We start from the raw sequence: 18,965 nt of genomic DNA, 5'->3' as shown, positions 1-18,965 counted from the left end.
TCCTACAACTCAGAATGTAGCTACCAGGAAACACATAGACCAGTTGGTCACCGTCACCCGGGGCTCTTGTCTCTCCGTGTCTTTCCATCCAACAGCGCTGCTCTCAACACCTACTGCAATGGTCTCAACCAAAGGCTTGAGGGTCTGCTGAGAATTATTAGGAAAAGCCCAAGATTAGAGATGTGATTCAGAAATCTTATGTAAGTCTGGTAGAAAAATGACCTGAATACATGAGTGAAGCCTCCGACTGGCTCGTCAGCTGCAAAAAGCCTTGTCTATTTATATCACTTCTGGGCTTTCGAAGCCCTCTTTTAACTAAAGCTTATTTGATAACACCCGTCTTTTAAAAAGAAAAGAATTGGAAAAATTAAAGGAGGGAAGAAGGAAGAGGAAAATAATACCTCTGTGGAGAACGTAGGGTTTTAATGAAGAAATATTTTACACTATTCTCCTACAGCCTTAGGGCTAATAGCCTGGAACTGGTACTTTGGCTCCTTAAAAAGCCCAACAAGACAAGCCAATTACGGACTCTGAAACATTTTTATTTTTAGTTCCTTGTAATAGCAATTCATCCTCCGCTATGCTACATTAACTGGGAGCAACAAGAAGTAGCCGGGTCTGGGCATCTTTGCAGGGACCAACAGACTGTGTTTACCAGATTGCTGAGAGCGCCAGGTGCGTTTTCCCCCTCTCTTTTGGGGAGGAAGGTAGAGTATGAGAGTAGGAGGGAAAAACGGGGAAAACTGGTTTTGATAAATAAAATCCCCTTGGGGCCCCGCCGAGGCGGTGGTTTCATCTCATGCCTTCATTATCTTCAACTCATCTGCAGTGAATTTTGGCTTTTCTTTTCCATTCTTTTTTTTTTTTCTTTTTTTTTTCCTTTTCCTTTTTCATTTTTTTCTTTTTCTTTTTTCTTTTTCTTTTCCTTTTTTTTTTTCAGTGACAAATCTGTGATTTCTTCTGTTCCCCGCAAAACGTGTCGTTCTGACCTGCCACTCCAGCAAGTGAGTGACAAGGAGTTTTATTTAGCCCTAGCAATGGGAACATTTGAAAAAAAAAAAAAGGGAAAAAAATTAAAAAAAAGGTTTCTGTTATATTTATTTCCATTCCCTATGGAAGGAAAGGGAAGAGGCAGGGAAAGGACAGTTCTGAGAGGATTTTTAGCAAATCCATGAGTCGTGCCCCATTACCCCAGGCCTGCTGATTAGCTCCGGGGTGTTTCTTGCACTGCCTAAAGAGCGGGACCGTCCACATCCAACGCTGCACTCATATATCCAGTGCACACCTRAAAGTCCCAGGCACAGTGATGGGAAAACAGTGTTATTAGGTTCATTGGCTATCGTGCTCCTGCGGGGAATGTTTTCCTTAGTGGTCCTGTGCTCTCCCCTGCAGAAAATGCCCCATTCCAAGGTCACTCTTTTGGCTTTCCCCTCTTTTTGGTGGCAGCTGGAGCCCCCGGCTGCCCTGGCAGCAGCTGCTGACGGGATCCCGCTGCGTCGTGGCCCGTGAAGAGCTTTGGGCTTAGAGGTGCCATAGGAACATAAGCTAGTTTTCTTATTACTGCATTTTCTGYGCTTCATAATGATACTGCCSGTCTGTTGACAAATGCGACCGGGCRAGTTTATTTGYGGCTTTGAGGAGTGCAATTATGGCTTCATTGTGTGTTGCCACTCTCAGAATCGAATCTGGATTCCTAATCCCACACCCATGCTCAAAATCCCATCACAGCAGTTCCTTTCCTCCTGCCTCTGATCCATTTTCRGACAAAAACATAAGGAAGCCCCTGTTTATTTGGGGAGGGGATGGGAGTTCAAAGCGGATTAGTGGGCATGTCTGCACTGTAATGGAATCGGTTCTGATGCTTTTCCTCGTCCCGATGAGCGGTGCGATGCAAAAGGATGAACTCTCCCAGGGTTTTTTCTGCAACGCTTTTTATTTTATCAAGAGAAAATGGAGGCTGGAGGCAGTTCCCTCAGTGCTTAATAGTGTCCATCAGAAGCAAATGCCCTTTATTTAAGCTGCAGTAATAATTAGAGGGTTGCTGGTGTTAAGCAGCCATGGAGTCTGGCTCTGAGGAATGTTCATTGTGCCTCATTAAATTTGGAATTAGTACTTAAAAGGTCAGAAATAAATATTCTGTTTATATTTTGGGGGGYAGTAAATCTAAATGGATGCTGTGTTTGCACATCCTCGTCTCGGCTCGTTCCTGCTCAACGGGGTTAGGCAGCACTCAGAGCGGCTGCAAAGAAGCCCGGCCCCCAAACCAACCATGGTTTCATTGATCAACAGCAGGAAAATGAGCTGCTGTATTACATCTAATTATAAAACATCGATATCGGACGCTAAATGCACTTACTGTTTCAGAGACACTATATTGCTAGTTTACAGTTTGCAATCTCATGTATTACAGGGCTTTAGCAATAAGCTCGGGTATGGGAGAACGGCCTCGGCGGGAGAAGCCAGAGGTCGGATCCTTTTAACCTTTATTGAACTTCTCCAGGTGACTGGCTCTCAAACGCTCCTCAGTAATAACTGCACTGCCTCCCATTCCTCCTTGGCTGAGGCTCTTGGCATAGCATAAGTGGATGGCCCTTCCCTGCCTTTTCCCCATGGAGGCAGTGGGTTTGCAGCCCAGCTGCTTCTCGTGAGGTTYGGAGGGCAAAGCCACCCCAGGTGGAGGCGCTGAGAGGCGTTTGGGAGGGCGTTTGCACTGGGTATTTAATCCTCAATGCGAGGCAGSTGCCTCTGGGGGTATGTGTGGGGTGGGAGCATGGGGTGGTGGGGCTTGTTGTGTCCCACAGTGTGGGGCAGGCTCCTCGGGGGGGCCCCAAAGCCGTGGGTCGGAGTGTTGCGGCTGCTTGTGCAGCTCCTGAGTGCCTGGGAGGAGAAGCGGTGTTTTGGGAAGTGGGTCAGCCCGTCGCTCACTCACATCCGAGCTCTGGCCGCGGCCTTTGCCTGCTGCTCGGAGGCAGAGCCGTTCTCGGGAGCGGCCCGGAGTACCCAGGCCAATTACGCGATGTCAGGCTCCGAGGGGGAAAATCTCTCCTGACGTCCTTTGTGATCAGCTTACAGCCTGGAGCGCAGCGTTCGATCATCCCTATTGCGGGATGTGGGGAGACCAGTCGCGTTGCTGGTCGCRGATGCGGCCCCGGCCGTCCTCGTTGCTGCTCTGTGTGTCCATCAGGGCCTGCTTGTGAAGRACCCATCACGTGGGGACCTTGTGTGAGATGTTGGAGGCTCCTGCTTGGCCTGGGACGTCGYGAGTGCTGTGAGTGTCAGTCTGCGCTATGGAGCATTGCCTCCTTGGTGTCGGGGGCTCCCTGCCCTTAAAACACCTGTGTGATGGGCTCGTAGATGGGGCCTGTCCTCAGGGCAGGGTGCAGTTCTCCCTGCAGGCTGCTGGGTCGGTGGTGGCACCTCAGCGATGTCCCCCGTGCCGTGGGGAGCTTGCCCAGGCCTGTTCTGGGAAAGTTTGCCCTGGTCTGCGAGCCAGATAGCAGCCGGAGCACTCCTGCTTCCCTGGGGCTTTGCCTGTTGTTATCCTCCGTCAAAAGTGCCTTTGGAGCAGGGAAAAGGCAGCTCRGTCCTGCGCCCGGGCTGAGGTGGCTTGCTGGTAAAGAGCTCTCTTCCTTTGGTGACTTCTCTTTATTGTATTTCTCTCTTCCTGAGGGCATTGCAAGGATGGGCACAGGCACCTGATCGGGTCCTGTCCATCCTGTGTCCATGTTGTGATTGTGTCACTGTGGCTCGAACGGAGCCTGCTCCTGTTGGGAGAGAGTCTCAGGCCACCCGTTTCCCATGGGATAATGAGCAGCTTGCTAAACGATCGTGACTTGGAGTCAGGGCTGATGCGGACTTCGTTTGACCCAGTCCCCGGTTGAAATTATCCGTGTTTCACAAGGGCAGCTTGAGCGCTTTTATTTAATTTGCATTATTCTGCAGCCTGCATAATGTAGTTCAAACCATAAGATTAAAGCGTTGGCAAATTTTCCTAACAGGAAGCAGCAGATTTATTTCAGATTCTGGAGTTTTTGATTGATTGCCCCATGAGAACAAGACTGAGGAGTAAATGAGAGTGGGAGAAGCAGTTTTACAAGCCCTGCTTTTCCCAGTGGGGAGGCCGCGTGTGTTTTTGTGAATGATTTGACATTTCYGTGCTCCCTGAACACGCCGGCAGCGCCGCTATAAGGTCAGGAGACCTGTTCTCCCGGTGAACACGTGCATCCTAATGCAGAGATGGAGGAGCCCTCGCATAATTTGGGAGGATTTTATTAAACCCAGAACAAGGCCTGTGTGTTGCAGCCTTGGAGAAAGGTCCACTTTGTTTTCTAGTAATAAAGGGTGACATGCAAGCTTTATTAACAAGGCATGCAGGAAAAAGAAAAGGCTCAAGGGATAACTCTGAAAAAGTGGTGCTAAATGTGTCATTTTTATGAAGCTGCTTTTGTGAAGGGTTCCTACATGCTTTGGCAGGAGGTTGCAGCAGGTTTACAATAATTTGTAGGAAGATAGAAGTGTTTTCACCCTGAAGTGAGAAGAATAGCACAAAAAAACCATGTTGATGTGCTCGGGATTTGCATTCCACTCAGGTTTTTGGAGGGGAGGTCCTTTCTGTCCCTTYGGATGGTGAGGAGCCGGCTCCAGCTTTGGGCAGTGTTGGACTTTGCTGTGGACCTCAGTATTTCTCCAAAGCCTGGATCCAGCTTTAATGTTAGAAGAWGGATTTTTAACCTTTGCAAAGTCTAATTTGGAGGATTTTAAAAAACCCAAAAGACTAAAAATAGCCAAAAGGCGGGAAAGTGAGAAAAGCTGTGTGGGGCCGGGTACTGCGCGAGTGAGGCTGCCAGGAGCCCCAGTCTGGCTCCTGTGTGAGGCCGGTGCTTCCGTGCCGTCCCTGTGCTCCGTGCACACACAGGCACCTTCCGGCATGTTCATTTGTGACTTCTGCACCACAAATAAAGCCCAGAAACACTGAATTAGAAGTGAAGTGTTACTGAAGCTTAACAGCTTCCTAAGGAAGCAACTCCCATGGCTTAACCGCTGCCTGCTGGGGGCCGCAGGCTCCTCGGGGCAGGGAATTTGCTCCTTTTCTGCCTTCAGAGCCTGCAGCCTTTATGCTGGCCCTGCTTAGCTTGCATTAAGCTTGCAGGTTAAATGGCCTTTGGGTCCTTTGCCTTTTATTCTGTTATTTTAAAGCGGAGCATAAGCAGTGCTGGGTTAGTGTCTCATTTCTAATAGGTCGATAGGTTCTAATTGGACAATAGGAAAGTCACCCTCCCCATGCCCAGCTCAGGAAGAGTTTTATTGATGTTTATGCATTTTTTTAATTTAATGGAAATGATAGTTCTTGACATAAAGCAACCCCTGGAAAAAAAAAAAAAAAAGAAAAGCTGTTTAAAATTTCCCTGCTGATTGCTTGAATCCGAGTGTGTCTGTTATATTTATATTTGTGTTGCTAAGGCAGCGGTTAAAAGCATTTTTCAGATTAGACACTGGTAAGCGGCGCACAGAGCCCAGCTTGCTCCAGGATGGAATGATGTCTGCGTGTCCGTGTATGCGATGCAGGTCCCAGTTTGGGAGAAATGAGGTCCAAAGCGTCGACGGGGAGCACGGAAATTCAGGCGGGATGTTACTYGGTGCTTCCTGATCTCCTTGTGGATGCACCTTATGGAAGAGCACGCTGTGTCATTGGCAAGAATGAGCTTTACCTTTTCTCTCCTCTTTTGTGCTTCRACCTTGTGCTGTGGGCCCTGTTAAGCTGGGGGGGCAGCTCCTTTCCCAAATGGTTTGCCATTCATTGGGTAAATCTCATTCCTTATTTTCTGTATTGATTCCRGAGTCTTTTCGATGACCTTGACAGATAATCCCAGCCCTGAGGAGCAGCCTCATAGGGAGCTGGGCTGCCTCGTGAAGCACCCGGAGCCGCCTGGGTTGGGAAGTGCTGGCAGCCCCTGCTGAGGGGAGGCAGATTCCCCTCCCTGCTGCGGCTCACTCCTTGCCTTGCTGGAACACTGGGAGTGATTTGCATCCATGATGCATTTCCTGACAGGCTGTGATAGTTGGAGCCGTGCAGGGATGCGATAGGATGCGGGGGACCAGAGCAGGTAGCGGGCACACCTGCCAGAACAAGCGTTAGTCCCGTCAACCTGACTGAAACCCAGGGAATGGGCTCACCTGCAGTGATTCCTGTTGCTTTGCATTCCCTGCGGGAATACCCTGGGAGGGCCTGGATTTGCCTGAGCTGCTTGTGCTGGGCCCAGGTGACCGAGTGACTCCCCTTTGGCCAGTGACTGCGTTAAAACCGTCCCCATTTTTCCCTGTGTCCGGCTGCTGTTGCAGCCGCTTTGCAAAGCGCTTCCCGCATGCCTGCATCTCCCACCTGCCCCAATCCCAACGCGGGAGCCAGTGCAGCAGGAATTGCTCTGGGAACGGCGTTATCCCTATGTTGGAGACACCGGCTGCTTCATGACCCAGTCGGAGACTTTGTGCAACATTTCAACCCTMGACGTGGTGCATTTTAACGAATGCATGTGTGCTTCCTATGGAGACACGGAGCACTTCAGCAACCCGAGCCGGGCTGCAGGAACAAGGATGCAGGGAGTGGCAGCTCGCAGTGGATCTCCCGCGCGCGCCCACAGCAGTCATTACCATGTGCAGGTAATAACGGAGCGGGGGGCCAGCGCSCCGGCTCGCGGAGCCGTGTGAGGCTCCTGCTTGGGAGATTGGACCTCGTGCTGCGTCTCAGAAAAGGTCACGCTGAGCCGGCGCTGCCCCTGCTTTATTGCCTCGGCGCGGCCGTCTAAGCTCCGCCGCTGCGAGCGGGTTTAGCGTTGGCYGCGCTGCAGCCGCCCCGCTCGGCATCCTGCCGCTGGGATTGCGTTAGCAGCACAYTCTGCTCTCCTTTATTTATTGAGGCATTAAAGATGCATGCATTTATTTTTACCATGCTCATAATTGCCATAAAAGCAGGCCCCAGCCTTCCAGAGCGGCTCGYGGGGAGAGGAGGAGCGGGCGCAGAGGAGGAGCCGTGGGGAAGGCTCCTCCTGGGCTGCCCACGTGCACCGGGATGGTGCCGAGTCCATGTTGGTGTCCAGGAGCGGGGCATTTGGGCCCTGTCTCCTCCACATGGGCTAGGAGCTCGTTGGAGACTCAGGTGAACTTGCTCTGCCCTGGTCACCTCTTGGTGCTGCTCCTATGGTGTCCATCCATGTGCCTCCCATCCCAGCTCCCACTGCATCCCAGACTCACAGTCCCCACTGCATCCCAGGGTGGTCACTCCATGCTGGCAGTAGCCCTGTGTTCCCTCCCCTGTTTTCCAGCTGCCTCTCTGCCCCATGCTCCATTCCCAGCATTCCTGCTGCTGGGAAAAACAGATGAGCCAGGCCCAGTGATGTCAGGCTGCAGGAGGGCGCTGGGGACATGGGCTTTGTTGGTGACTTCCCTTGCAAGTGATAAATTCATTGTGTCCCCCTCCTCTACCTCTTAACTGTTGTCACCTGCTGCTTGCTTTAGTTTTAGTAACTGAGCCTGATGCCTCTGTGAACGGAATGGCTTGGAACAAAGCGAGGTGCCCGTGTTGGGTTCTCCAGCAGGGATTACCTTGCTGGCATTTACATATCTCTGCAATAAATATTTTAACATGTTAATTATACACTAATAAGAAAAATACCTTTTGAACTTTCAGTCAAATTGACACACAGAGCCGGGTCCATCAGGGAATTAAAAGCAATTAGTTCTGTAACGGAGCGTAGTCACATTGTTTCTTCTCTGCAAATTGGTCTGGGTCACCCCTGAGCCGCCTTCTTGCCGAGAGCTTTTCCAGAGGCTGCCGGGGCCTGGCGGCTCCTGGAGCCTTAGGAATAAGGTGCTTGCCCTGTAGCGAGGGCATTTCTGCTCCTCGGGGCTCCAAAACCACTTTGATGAACGTGCACCGGGATGGGCTGCTGCCTGATCCAGCTTTTCCTGGAAAAGAGGAATGCTGGCCCGGGAGTGGGATTTACTGGTTGCTTTGCACACACTGAACCCTGCACGCCCAGCGGTTCCCATTTGAAGATGAATCACTGGTAACTATCTCCCTTTTCTTTTCCTCCTTTCAGACCGAAAACTACTCCTTTGATTCCAACTACGTGAACAGCAGAGCTCATTTAATAAAAAGGTACGTAGGTTTGCCTGAAAGTGCTGGGGTTCTGCCTAGCCAAATGCTGATTATTTGATGCTCTTTCTTAGTGCGTTATGCACTGCTTGCTTTTTTTTAACACACAAAACGTTTCAGGAATAATCGCCTGCTTTTAAAAACAGTATTTACTTCCTATTAAGTCCAATTGCTCTTGGTTCTCAGTAAAGGTTCTTTCTTCTGTCTGGCTCTTTGGTTCTGGGAAATTGCGGTGAGTTAGGTGGAGCTTTAAAATTCATAGAGTTTATTCTGTCTAAATGGACGAGAATAAAATGATGGTTTTGGGTAGTGAGATCTCCGTGCCACATGGGAGGAGGAAGAAAAAGCTCATTTGGAGGTGGACAGGTGGGTACCTGTTCCCTGTTTTGGTTTGGAWACCAAGGCAAAATAATATTTTGCTGTTTTGTTTCTTGTTGGGAAAGTATAAGTCATCAGTTCTGTTACAACCCAGCAATTATTCTTGGGCAAGTTTAACCCTTTGGGTAAAACTGGGCTTTTCTCTGTGTCCTCTGAATTGTCCAGGGGCAAAGAAGTCACTCTGGTAAGTTAATGTCTCGGTTACTCCAGCTTAACCCCATTGACTCCACCTCGACTGCATTAAAACAAACGAGTGCTGGATCTGGCCCTGCAGGGGAAGGTCTYGGATCCTTCCTCTCCCTCACTCTCTGTTTCCAAGGCTGTAAAAGCTGCTGCCACAGCAGGGTCGATACTAATCAGGCGGCCGCGGCTCTGTCTCGCCGCGGGCCTCACCGATCCCCTCTGCAGGATGAGGTTGGGCAGCCCACAGGAGGTGGCCGGCAGCTCTTTCCACCACCTCCCTTTGCCGTTCCTCCTGCTCTCCATCACACACTGGGCTTTCTGCAAGCCAAAAAAATGGAAATATTGCAATGCGGGGACTGGAGGGTGATGTTCTGTGCAGTGTTTTCCACCTGGGAAAAGCCGGTGTGGTGGTAGAGAGAGCAAAAGCGGCCCCTGAACCACTGAGATTCGGTTTGAGCAGTAAAACTCCAGTGTTTGCTGCCTGAGATCCCGTTTGTTTGCATCTTAGGAGCACACGGATGGAGGGTACTGCAAGTGCAGGGGCTGCACGGGGGCAGCCGGATGCGCCTGCCTCGTATGTGATGCCTAATGGTGCTGCGTCCCTCCTCCCAAACATGGGCAGTCCTGGGGGGAAAATAACTGAAAGAAAAGCCCATCTGTAAGAAGTGTCAGCTGCAGGAAGGGGATGTGCGTCCGCAGCAGGAGGAGGACGCGTCGCAGCGTGAGGTGCCTTGAGCCATGCAGGACACAATCCCCCTTCACCTTCCCCCTTGTCTCCTATCTCGAGCACAGCAGATGCCAGGGAGGCTGTGCAGGCGTCCGAGAACAAAAATATTTCCTGTAGCACACAGTGGCATCAGCCCCGTGCCTCGCCTTTGTGGAGATGCTGGAGCACTTCTGTCTTTGGTGAGCGCCTCTCCTCAAATGCAGCACTTTAATTAATCTATTTGTACTTTTCCCTGTGTTGTCTGCCTGCCTCTCTGGCTTATGTGTGTGCACACAAATGAACTGCAGAGTTGTAGTGCTTTCTTAACTTAAAATTCTTTGATGTTGCCTGGAATCAAAGGCGGTGGCTTCAACAGGGACATCTTTATTTAAAAGGTAGTGTTTGAAGGTTTACCAATTTATGTGTATTTCAGCGTTCCCCCCTCGTGTGCTTTTGCAAAGCATCGGGTGGTAGGTGGTCTGCTTGGTTTCCGTGGAGACGTAAAAGGGCTTTGCAAAGTAATGAAAATCTGCAGCTCTCTGGTGCTTTGAAGCACAGGCCGGTTCTTATCCCAAGCAATTTCCAGGCGAATCAGCCAGCAAGGAAGTTTGGAGCAGCTGCAGTGTTGGGGCAGCCTGATACCTGGGATGGGGCAGCTGAAGCCTTTCCATGAGCCCATCCTATGTGAGCATTTGCTCTTCCAGCCCTTCCCAGGGCTTTCCCTGGAGCCCTCCTTTCCCAAGGAGCTTCCTTCTCTCCACAGGACTGCGAACACTTCCTGCTCTGCTCCTTGCAGTCCCAGCAGGAACCAGCTCCTTTCTATCACCGTGGCACTTGGGGTTGCCCTCAGGGTCCCTGGCACATGCRGTGGGGGCGTTTCAGGATGTTCTTGTATTGCTGTAGTCTCAGGTCTTGAGGCTTCCCCTTTGATAGCAGCTCCCAGGAATGCTGAGGGCAGCTGCACTCGGATCAGCTGGCAGAACGGGAATGCAGCCGCGTTGGGACCGGGAAGGAGCCTTTTCTGCCATGGCTGCTGCCAGCGGCTGGGCGACGGGTGCCTGCTTGCTCCAGGGTAGGCTGAGACTCCACAAAAACACGTGGACACCGGGAATTATCTCTTGCAATCCCAGCTCTTGTTTCGACCTCTCTCTGCCCTCAGGAAAGCGCTTCTGGGTAGAGCTGTTTTCTCCTGGTGGCTCTTAGGGACCTGTGGCCATCTGCAGACATCCRGATAGAAACAGTCTCTTGGGCTTCCTGTCGGGTGGTCGCTGGTCTGCAGCCTGAGCCCATGTCTCCTGACCCGGGATGCAGTTTTTCCTTTCACGTTGCTGACGGGGAGCTCTTGGGAGTGTGCTGCCAGGTTCCCTTCCCACTGCACGCTGGGAKGTGGGAGCTGGTCCTGTACCCCCTGTGCCTTCCTGCTATTTCGTGGGATGTTCAGAGAACTGGAGCACACGTCACATCTCTGTGAAAGTATGTGAACTCGGACCCAGAATCACTGGAATGCTTATAAAGTAAAAGCGGTGTCATCATGAGAAGAAACTCTTGGAGGTGCTTTAGTTCTCAAACTAGAAGCCATTAGAGTTTGGTCTATAATCAGATAAATTAGGGTTTAGATCCTTTTTAAAGTTGCATGTTAGGTACTATAGCTTGAGGGCGCTTGGTTATAAAGAGCTCAATTAATTCCTTGTTTAAAAGCTTTGTTCCTGCTCTCTGCTTTGTTCTTGTGTTCTGGGGTACCTGGTGGCGGCTTGATCCCACCTCCATGCAGGGCAGCWGGTCCGGCTGTGGGAGCCCCTGGGATGAAGGGAAGCGCTGCCCGCTCCGTGCTGACCCGCTGCTAAATCACTGCTCTTGAACCCAGCAGCTCCACGTTCAAGGATTTGGAGGGCAATAGCCTGAAGGACAGCGGCCACGAGGAGAGCGACCAGACGGACAGCGAGCACGACGTGCAGCGGGGCCTCTACTGCGACACGGCCGTCAACGACGTGCTCAACACCAGCGTCCCCTCCGTGGGCTCCCAGGTGGCCGAGCCAGGTAAGCGGCGCTGTCACCAGCACGGGGACAGGTCATGGCCATGTGCACGTGGCCCGGGCTCCTCGCCTAGGTGTGCGATAAGGGAGCTAGGTGCTGCCTGGGTGCAATGCTTTCCAGCTGCACAGTGCCCTAGAGATAGAAATTAATCTTCCGTCTGTGCCTGTCAGGTAAGTCAGCGGTTAGGATTATCCTTTCCCAKACAGCAAACCCGTGCCCTGCCACGTCTCTGTGACAGCGAGTTGGTGGCGGAGTTGGGATTAGAGCAGGAATTACCAGCTTGGAGGCTGGGTCTCKTTGCTTCAGCCTTGACTGTTCTCGTCACCAGTTGCAGCCCCTCTTTGCTTGCTTTTCTTGGCTCTGCCTCGTTCCCACTTGGAGCACGTAGGAGCTCACAGGCTGGTGTCGTGCAAGGGATTTTTTTTGACAGGTTGGCTGAACTCCTACGCAGTTAGTCAGAGTTTCCACCAGAGCTGAGCTTGGTCTGGTGGGTGAGGTACTGGTGTCTTCATCCTTGCACGTGCCACACAGCTTCATCGCTTACATGATRCAAAGCTAAATTAAGTCTTTAGACCAGGACTTCATCTAAAACCCGACTCGTACTAGCTAGAGGAAAAGTCAGAGTTGTTCAGCTGAGCCCAAGCCATCAGTTGTACTTAGGCATGAATGTTGCTTCTAATGTCTTACTGAAGCAAACATCCTATGCAAACATCCTGTCTTTTTCAATTAAGAAGTATGAATGTGACTTGGTGCTCCAGCACAGGGAGGCCTCGGGGCGCTTGGCTATATCTTGAGATAAGCTGTAGCTGCGGCTCAAATGGAAGCCCCACTGCTAAAAGACTTAAGGATATGAAAACAAAATGCTGTGATTATGAACTGGTCTTCAGCTGTTTAATTCAATTCATGGTAAACATCATTAAAAGCCTTTGTTTTGCTGTCATAAGAGTCAAATGGGGGAGAGAGAGTTCTTGCCATCTGYGCCACCGAATGTGTTTTTTTCCTTCCAAAGTGAAGCTGATCGCTGTATTAATTCTCGATAGAGCCTGGTAAATGGCCACGGTTAACCCTGTGAGACCCTGCACGTAGGGGACCACGGAGGTCACCTACCCGGTGCCGCCGCCAGCTGCCCTAATTGGAGAGGGATGGCATCCACACTGATAATGCATTTCCAGACAACCCTGCTGTGGCTGAAGATGAAAAATTAAACATTTATATAACTGTATAGCAGTGGCTCAAGTCTCTGAGGACCAGCGCTGTGTCAGGGAACGCAGGCTGATAGCTATCATTTATTATTCTTCTATTACAAAGAACTGCTTTTTCATTTTGATCAGGAGAGGGTTTCTGAGGATGTTTCTTGCCAGTAAAGGATGGGTGTGTATGAGCAGAAATACTCATAATTGATTTCCATCCTCTTGAATGGTCTGAATAACATCTGCTAATTTTGTCACGTTTCTTAGCAGAAAAACAACCTCAATGGACTGCAGATAGGGACAGTACAAAGATTGTTTCTGATAGGTCTGCATGCTGTCTCTGTTGGGTAGAAGATAACAGTGCAAATAAGTTGAGGAGGATGAGTTGGAGATAGAGCTCCTGGGAGGACTCATCCCAGAAACAGATGTGGTCCAATGTGTTGTAGCCAGAATTCCTCAGTGCATGTAGAATACCGAAGGAAAAGCATAAGTGGCTCTGAAGTGAACTTCCAAGACACGCTGTGTGTCAGGATCTCAGGTCCTGAGATGCTTGGTGGTTTAGTGCTCTTATTTCTGGTATATTTTTTTAAGGAAATAATTAATCAGGGATCCACTGTTCACAGCTGCTGGTTACTTGTGCCCCTGTGCAGGGTGTTGTGCCCAGGCCCATGGGCAGCTGGGCACGTTCTGGGCTGCACCTGGGCTGTGGACTGTGGCTGTGGACCTGGCCATGGAGTGTGGTGGCAACGTGTCCCCTGGAGCTGAGCAGCTCTGAGGGTGCTCCTGTGTGGGCTGTCGCAGCCGGGAGCGTCGGCTCTGCATTGCCATCTAGCTGGACTTGGCTGAACACTCCCATGGCCTGGGATTTTCGGAGGCGAGGCAGGAAAACCCAATTTTTGGACTTGAAATGAGAGCAGAGGCAAACTTAGCTATGCAGCCACATCCATTTACATAGGAAAAGCTCATGTCAAGTATTTGTCCCTAATGCTACGTGACAGAAGTTTCCTTATGCAACCTGCTCTTCCCAGGCTGTTCCCTGCGGGTGTCTGGGAGATGCATCCATGGATATTTTCTGCCGAGGTCCCTGCATGTGTATGTAGACAGTGGACATGGCAGGACACATCCAGAACAGGGGAGGTGCCCATGGRTGTCACCAATTGCCACTCACCAGCTCTGATTGAAGTCCCTGATCTTTGCCCTGTGTGCTTGGTGGGGCTGCTTCCTGCAAGCTGCTGCATTTGGGATCCTGCTGAGAACCTTGTCTGATGGACATGCATGGACTTCGGGACTCCTGGTCCCTCTCCTGCACGCATGGAGTCTTGCACAGTGATGGGGACTGTGCTGCTGCCCCCCTGAAATCAGCAGGTGGGCATGGGCCCCTCTGAACCTGCAAGCACATCTGGGCTGGATCCTAGCCGAAAAGCCAAGCCCCTTCCGTGGCCAGCTTCCCTCTTRCATGTTGCCACCCTGGGCAAAGAGTAGCCTTTAATCAGGCTGCACAGAGGGCCCTCGTGGCCTGTTTGAGCTGTGAAGGAGAAACCAGATAGAGGGTGGTTAGATATGGTGGGTAAGGTGACTCTGAGGAGTCTCCAGCACGGGAGTCTCTTGTGCCCCATGAAAGGGGTGGCTGCAAAGGCAGGATGCTGGGTCACAAGTCTGGTTTTGTACAGAGGAATGGGGAGCAACCTGCCTGCAAGGCCCTGGGACTGCTCATGGCATAGTGAGGAGAGGGCAGGTCTGAAGTTAGCAGTTATTGTCACAGCACTGAGGGGAAAAAAGGGTTTAGAGAGGCGTGTGTTCCAAGCTGGTTTGTCAAGCAGGTAYGGTGGAAAATAATCAGGAAACTGCAATCCAGCACCTTGATACCAATAGTTCCCAYGTGATTAAAGCTATGCTTTTGGCATTGCAGTTTTTCCTCAGTTTTCAGAGTTGCAGGGGGTAAAGGAGCAAACAGAACCACATGGAGGACAGAGGTGCTTCCCTTGGTGAGCTGGCAGCCTTCCCGAACATGCAGCTCCTGCTCGGCACCTGGTGTGGGTTGGGAAGCCCATGTCCCTGCTCTTTCCTTTAGATCCAAAGCCCTGTCCAAGGTGAGTCTCCCCTCATCCGGGTGCAGTGCATCACGATGGAGCCTCTGGAGTTTGCAGCTGCAGTTATAACTCTCTCTGCAAGTGCCCCTGCTGCCTGGCTCCAGCCACTGGCTCTGCTCAGCCTGCACCTCCACTTACAGCATCATAAAATGATTCATGAATGCTGAAATTTCAGATTTTTATCCAGATAATTTCAGACTCTCTTTATCTGCTCTGTGGGTAATCCTGGCTCTGCCGAGGCCAGACAGTGCTTGGCACAAATCTGTACAGCTCCGTGACATCTTGATCCAAAGCGTGTTAGTCAGGCACAGGCTATGGGACCATTCCCCATTGTGGGCCTGTCCGGTGGCACCTAGCGAGGCGCTGGATTTCCTGAGGAGCAGGTAGGCATGAGCACATCCTGCCTTCCAGAAATAAACCTAGGCCTGTGGATTTACAGCCTGGGYTGCTTGCAGGGCCACCAGCTGCAGCTGCAGCATGGTAGGAGCCCTTCTTTCTTYGGGAATTCTGTATTTCCCACCAAACCAGCCGTGTGAGGGGCATTGCACATTAGTGGGCAGCAGCAGGTCACCAGCCCTGCTGCCTGGAGCATGGCCACTTGGCCTGTTTCGGGAGCAGGCCTCCTGCCCAGTCCCTCTTTACCTCGGGACCTTAATTATTGATTATAAATTCATCAGTGAAAAAGATGGCTTTAATTGCGCTAATATGTACCCAATTTGGAGTTCATTATGGCGCGGGATTGTTTTCCTTCCCCTGCTAATTGGTGCCGAATGGCAGGAGCAGGACGGCGGCTTCGCCTTGTGCGCCCGCCTTGCCATGCTGGAATTGCGTGTTTATCTCCGGGGGGTGTTAAGTGCTGCTGCTCCCAGCTTATCCCTGCTCCTCCTTATCCTCCTGCTGTTGTCCTCGGCTGAATTCCTCGTGTGCTGGTTGTTGGAGGTGAGGTTTTGAGGTGCAGTGTTGTGGATTGGTTTGTGGAAAACGCTGGGATCTCCGTCCCTACCGTGATCTGAGTTTCTGATGCGCCCTGGAATTGGAYACCAGCCCTGGAGGTGACGGTGGGAGGATGTGGGTGTCCTGGGGGAACACATGGAGCGCAGCGGGTGCCGGAGCYGTGGGATGGGCGATCCCACGGGATGCGGGGCAGGAGCCTCGCGGTCTCCTTTGGCGCTGCTGCCGCTCCCCTTCTGGCAGCGCGGCGGGGAGGCCGCAGCCCGCGGAGCCTCGTGCTGCTCCGCCGCGCGCGGCCGCCCGGACCAGATGTTTTGCCGAGTAATTGAAAATTCCATTTTATCAGAAAGCATTTGCTGTCAAAAAGTTTTATCTTTACTTCAACAAAGAGGTTGATTAGATCCCTCAGGACCTGAATTAGCATCTTTGAGGCTCGATATTCTGTTTTGTGATTCAGGTAGTTATTCCTCCCTTGGTTTTGCTCATATTGTGACTATTCCTTTCCTGTCTTTTAATTTTTTTTTATTTGCCCTCTTCCAAACATATAATTTGTGCAAGTCTGGCTTGTTTCCTTTGTGTGCAGGTACACAGACACACGGACCTGTTTAAATCTTTTCTATTACCTTTTTCACCTTGCCTTGAGCCAGAACCAYGCTTGTACTCCATAAGTCATCGGAGCTCTTGCCCGTGTAGAAACCAGAAAAGCAGCTATTCCAAATATATGTTTCTGATGCTATAAGCAACAGATCTCAATTCCCAACGGTGGCTGGTATTTTTAGCATCGGTTGTAGAAGGAAAATCGTTGGCCCAAAGAAGCGGTGATTCATTGTTTAAGATAAAAATAGAATCAAAAGGCAAGTATGAAAATAATAAACACACACTAATCATAAAAAGCCGGTGTTGGAAATAGCCACCACAGCYGTAAAATAGTGCAAAGCTTTAAGATCCAAGTTTGTGGGGTTTTGAGCAGCACTGTGTGTCAGTAATGTGCCTCTTCAGAGAATTGCCTCTAAAAGCATCGCTTTCATTTTTCTGGTGCTGGATCAGCAGTAAAGGTTGGCGGCAAACGGCGCCTGTGACGGCCTGATCTTGCCTCCATTTACACATTTGAGGAACTTTGCCCTCATCTGTGGTTGATTTGTGTCTGAGCCTCATAAACAGGAGGATGAAGGGCCTTTGGCTAGAAATAGGTTATAGCTAAATGCTTGTGTTAAGTCTCCTTTATTAGTATGTCACATGGTGCATAAACAGGCTTGAATGCAGAGGAGGGCTGGGCACGCTATATTCCCTGAAACTTTGTGTTACTTGCATCCAACTTGTTCAGATACATCATCATTTACTGGCTGAGGACTTATGTGGGGTATTCCAACTAGTTCTCATGCCATGATCCTTGCCATTGAGTCTGGATGTATTTCAGTCATGAATTAAGAACATGACTAATAGTATTAACTGGAGGCAAGCACAGTTGTTGTTATAATTGTTGATTTTGAACCTAATTTCCAGCAGTCATTTTTTTGCAGCTCCTTTTTATTCTGTAGAATAAAATATTCTGCGCCTAGAGTTAAATGCAARGAATACCTAAGTGATATGTTCTAGGGCTTTGGAAGTTGGGAATACAGCCACATTTCTCTGGAAGTTTATAAAAATTAATAAAGGTGCCTACTTTYTTACATTCCTATATGCAGCAAAGGACATAAAGTATAACACTTATGAGTGACAGCACATCCCTTAAGATGGATAAAAGCTGTAAGCTTTCTTTACAGGGCAATGTCAATTATAACAGCTCCTCTGATTTCTGTGTTATTGGATGGATCTTGCAGTAAAGCAGCCTAAGGAGGCTCAGTGGTGCTCCTACAGCGGCCAGCGCGGAGGGAGCAGCCAGCTTTGCAGGATACTTTGATATCCCAGAGAAGGATTTGGATGACAAGCGAGTAAGCTGAGCTTTGGGGTAAGGAGGGAGCATTGATTGTCTTCTTATTCCTGCCCTTCTAACTAATTACCTACTGAGCATCCAAATCTGGACAAAAGCCAGGCGAGGAGCTGGGACAGCTTGTGCTGGGCTCATATGATGGTTATGGATCCCCTCAAGCGCTGCCTCTTTCTGATGTTGTCCCAGCAAGGAGGGCAGCAAGGGGAGCAGCAAGGACCCTAGGAAGGCTTCCAGGCAGATGTCCCATCCTCTAGACAGGACTAGTCCCATCCTCTTTCCTCATCCATCTGTGAGGAAAGGCCGTGCAGCTCCCTGAGCGTCAGCGCTCCTGTTGCGCCCACCCTGCGAGGTGCCAGTGGGCGCTCGGATCTCTGTGCTGGATAATCTGGGAACACGGCGCGGTGTTTCCATGTACCCCTCGCTGCTGGAGTTACTAGACCCTGTAGCTTCTCRGAGATGGTTGCCCATTGTGGATGGGCCCGTCATGTTACCGCTGCCTTGGGCTCTGCAGCACTTGGTTTTGTGCTTGGGCTTAGGAGAGGAATCTGTGGTGGGGAGAGGCGATAGGGAAATCGTGGCTGTAGGAAGGAGTGAAAGCCAATCCGCCTTGTAAGGCGAGGGAGCAAATAGCAAACAGATGTGCAGCCTCTTGTGTGCATGACAAACAGTATCGTATATCCCACGTTCCTGGGATGTTCTCCCTTCTCGGGTTCGTTCCCACRCCCATAATGCCTGCAGTGGCTCTGTCCCTGCAGGTACTCGCTGCCAGGGTCACTGCAGTTACAACCTCCAGCATATTCAGGTCTCTTCTCTTTAAGTACAGAAAATACTCACCACATGAGAGCATTTTGGCAGCACAGAGAGGAAAATTAAAATTTGGATCCAGGCTGTGTTGTGTGGGCTTGTAATGGATGAATGATCAACCCCTAAAATTGGGGTTTTTTTGCTAGCCTTTTTTATTTTTTATTTTTTATTTTTAGTCACTTTTAGTCATTCATCAAATGCTGATGTTGCCCTACCACTGTCTCTCTGTGACCAGAGAACAATGTATGGGAGAGATGAAGGAAGGGATGCTCCTAATCAGAGAGCTCAGACTTTGTGCTGAGTTTTGCTAATAGCCCCTTAACTTACAGGCAAATGGTTTAAAGAGAAGATCTCTTTGTTAAAGTTCAGCTGAAGGACGAGGCGCTTYGACCATCTTCCCTGGCTCTCCCAAGGCATCCGTTTCCCAAAACACCACACAATACTTTGAAAATCAAATATTTCTAAGATAAATAAACAATTCTGTGAGGCTTGCAGCTTCCTTTTCCCTTATAAACAAGCCAAAAAAAGGCACAGAGTTTATTTTTTG

General features: G+C 50.3%; 1 protein-coding gene across 2 annotated transcripts in view; it reads left to right on the top strand.

Moving 5' to 3' along the window:
* Window positions 1–18,965, top strand: part of PCDH19 (protocadherin 19) — a 53,988-nt gene that overhangs the window by 19,257 nt on the left and 15,766 nt on the right. Inside the window, exons 3-4 of one of the 2 annotated variants that reach the window (XM_026036026.1) lie at window positions 8,097–8,155; window positions 11,287–11,456. In XM_026036026.1, the coding sequence (XP_025891811.1) occupies window positions 8,097–8,155; window positions 11,287–11,456 (229 nt within the window). Of the gene's footprint in view, window positions 1–8,096; window positions 8,156–11,283; window positions 11,457–18,965 lie in introns of both variants that reach the window. The other variant, XM_026036025.1, reaches the window with a different exon arrangement.

This window comes from Nothoprocta perdicaria, unplaced genomic scaffold, assembly GCF_003342845.1.
Source record: "Nothoprocta perdicaria isolate Ctin4 unplaced genomic scaffold, notPer1 scaffold_17, whole genome shotgun sequence".
In the NCBI taxonomy this organism is placed as follows: domain Eukaryota; kingdom Metazoa; phylum Chordata; class Aves; order Tinamiformes; family Tinamidae; genus Nothoprocta; species Nothoprocta perdicaria.
This window is presented reverse-complemented; position numbering and strand designations above follow the sequence as displayed.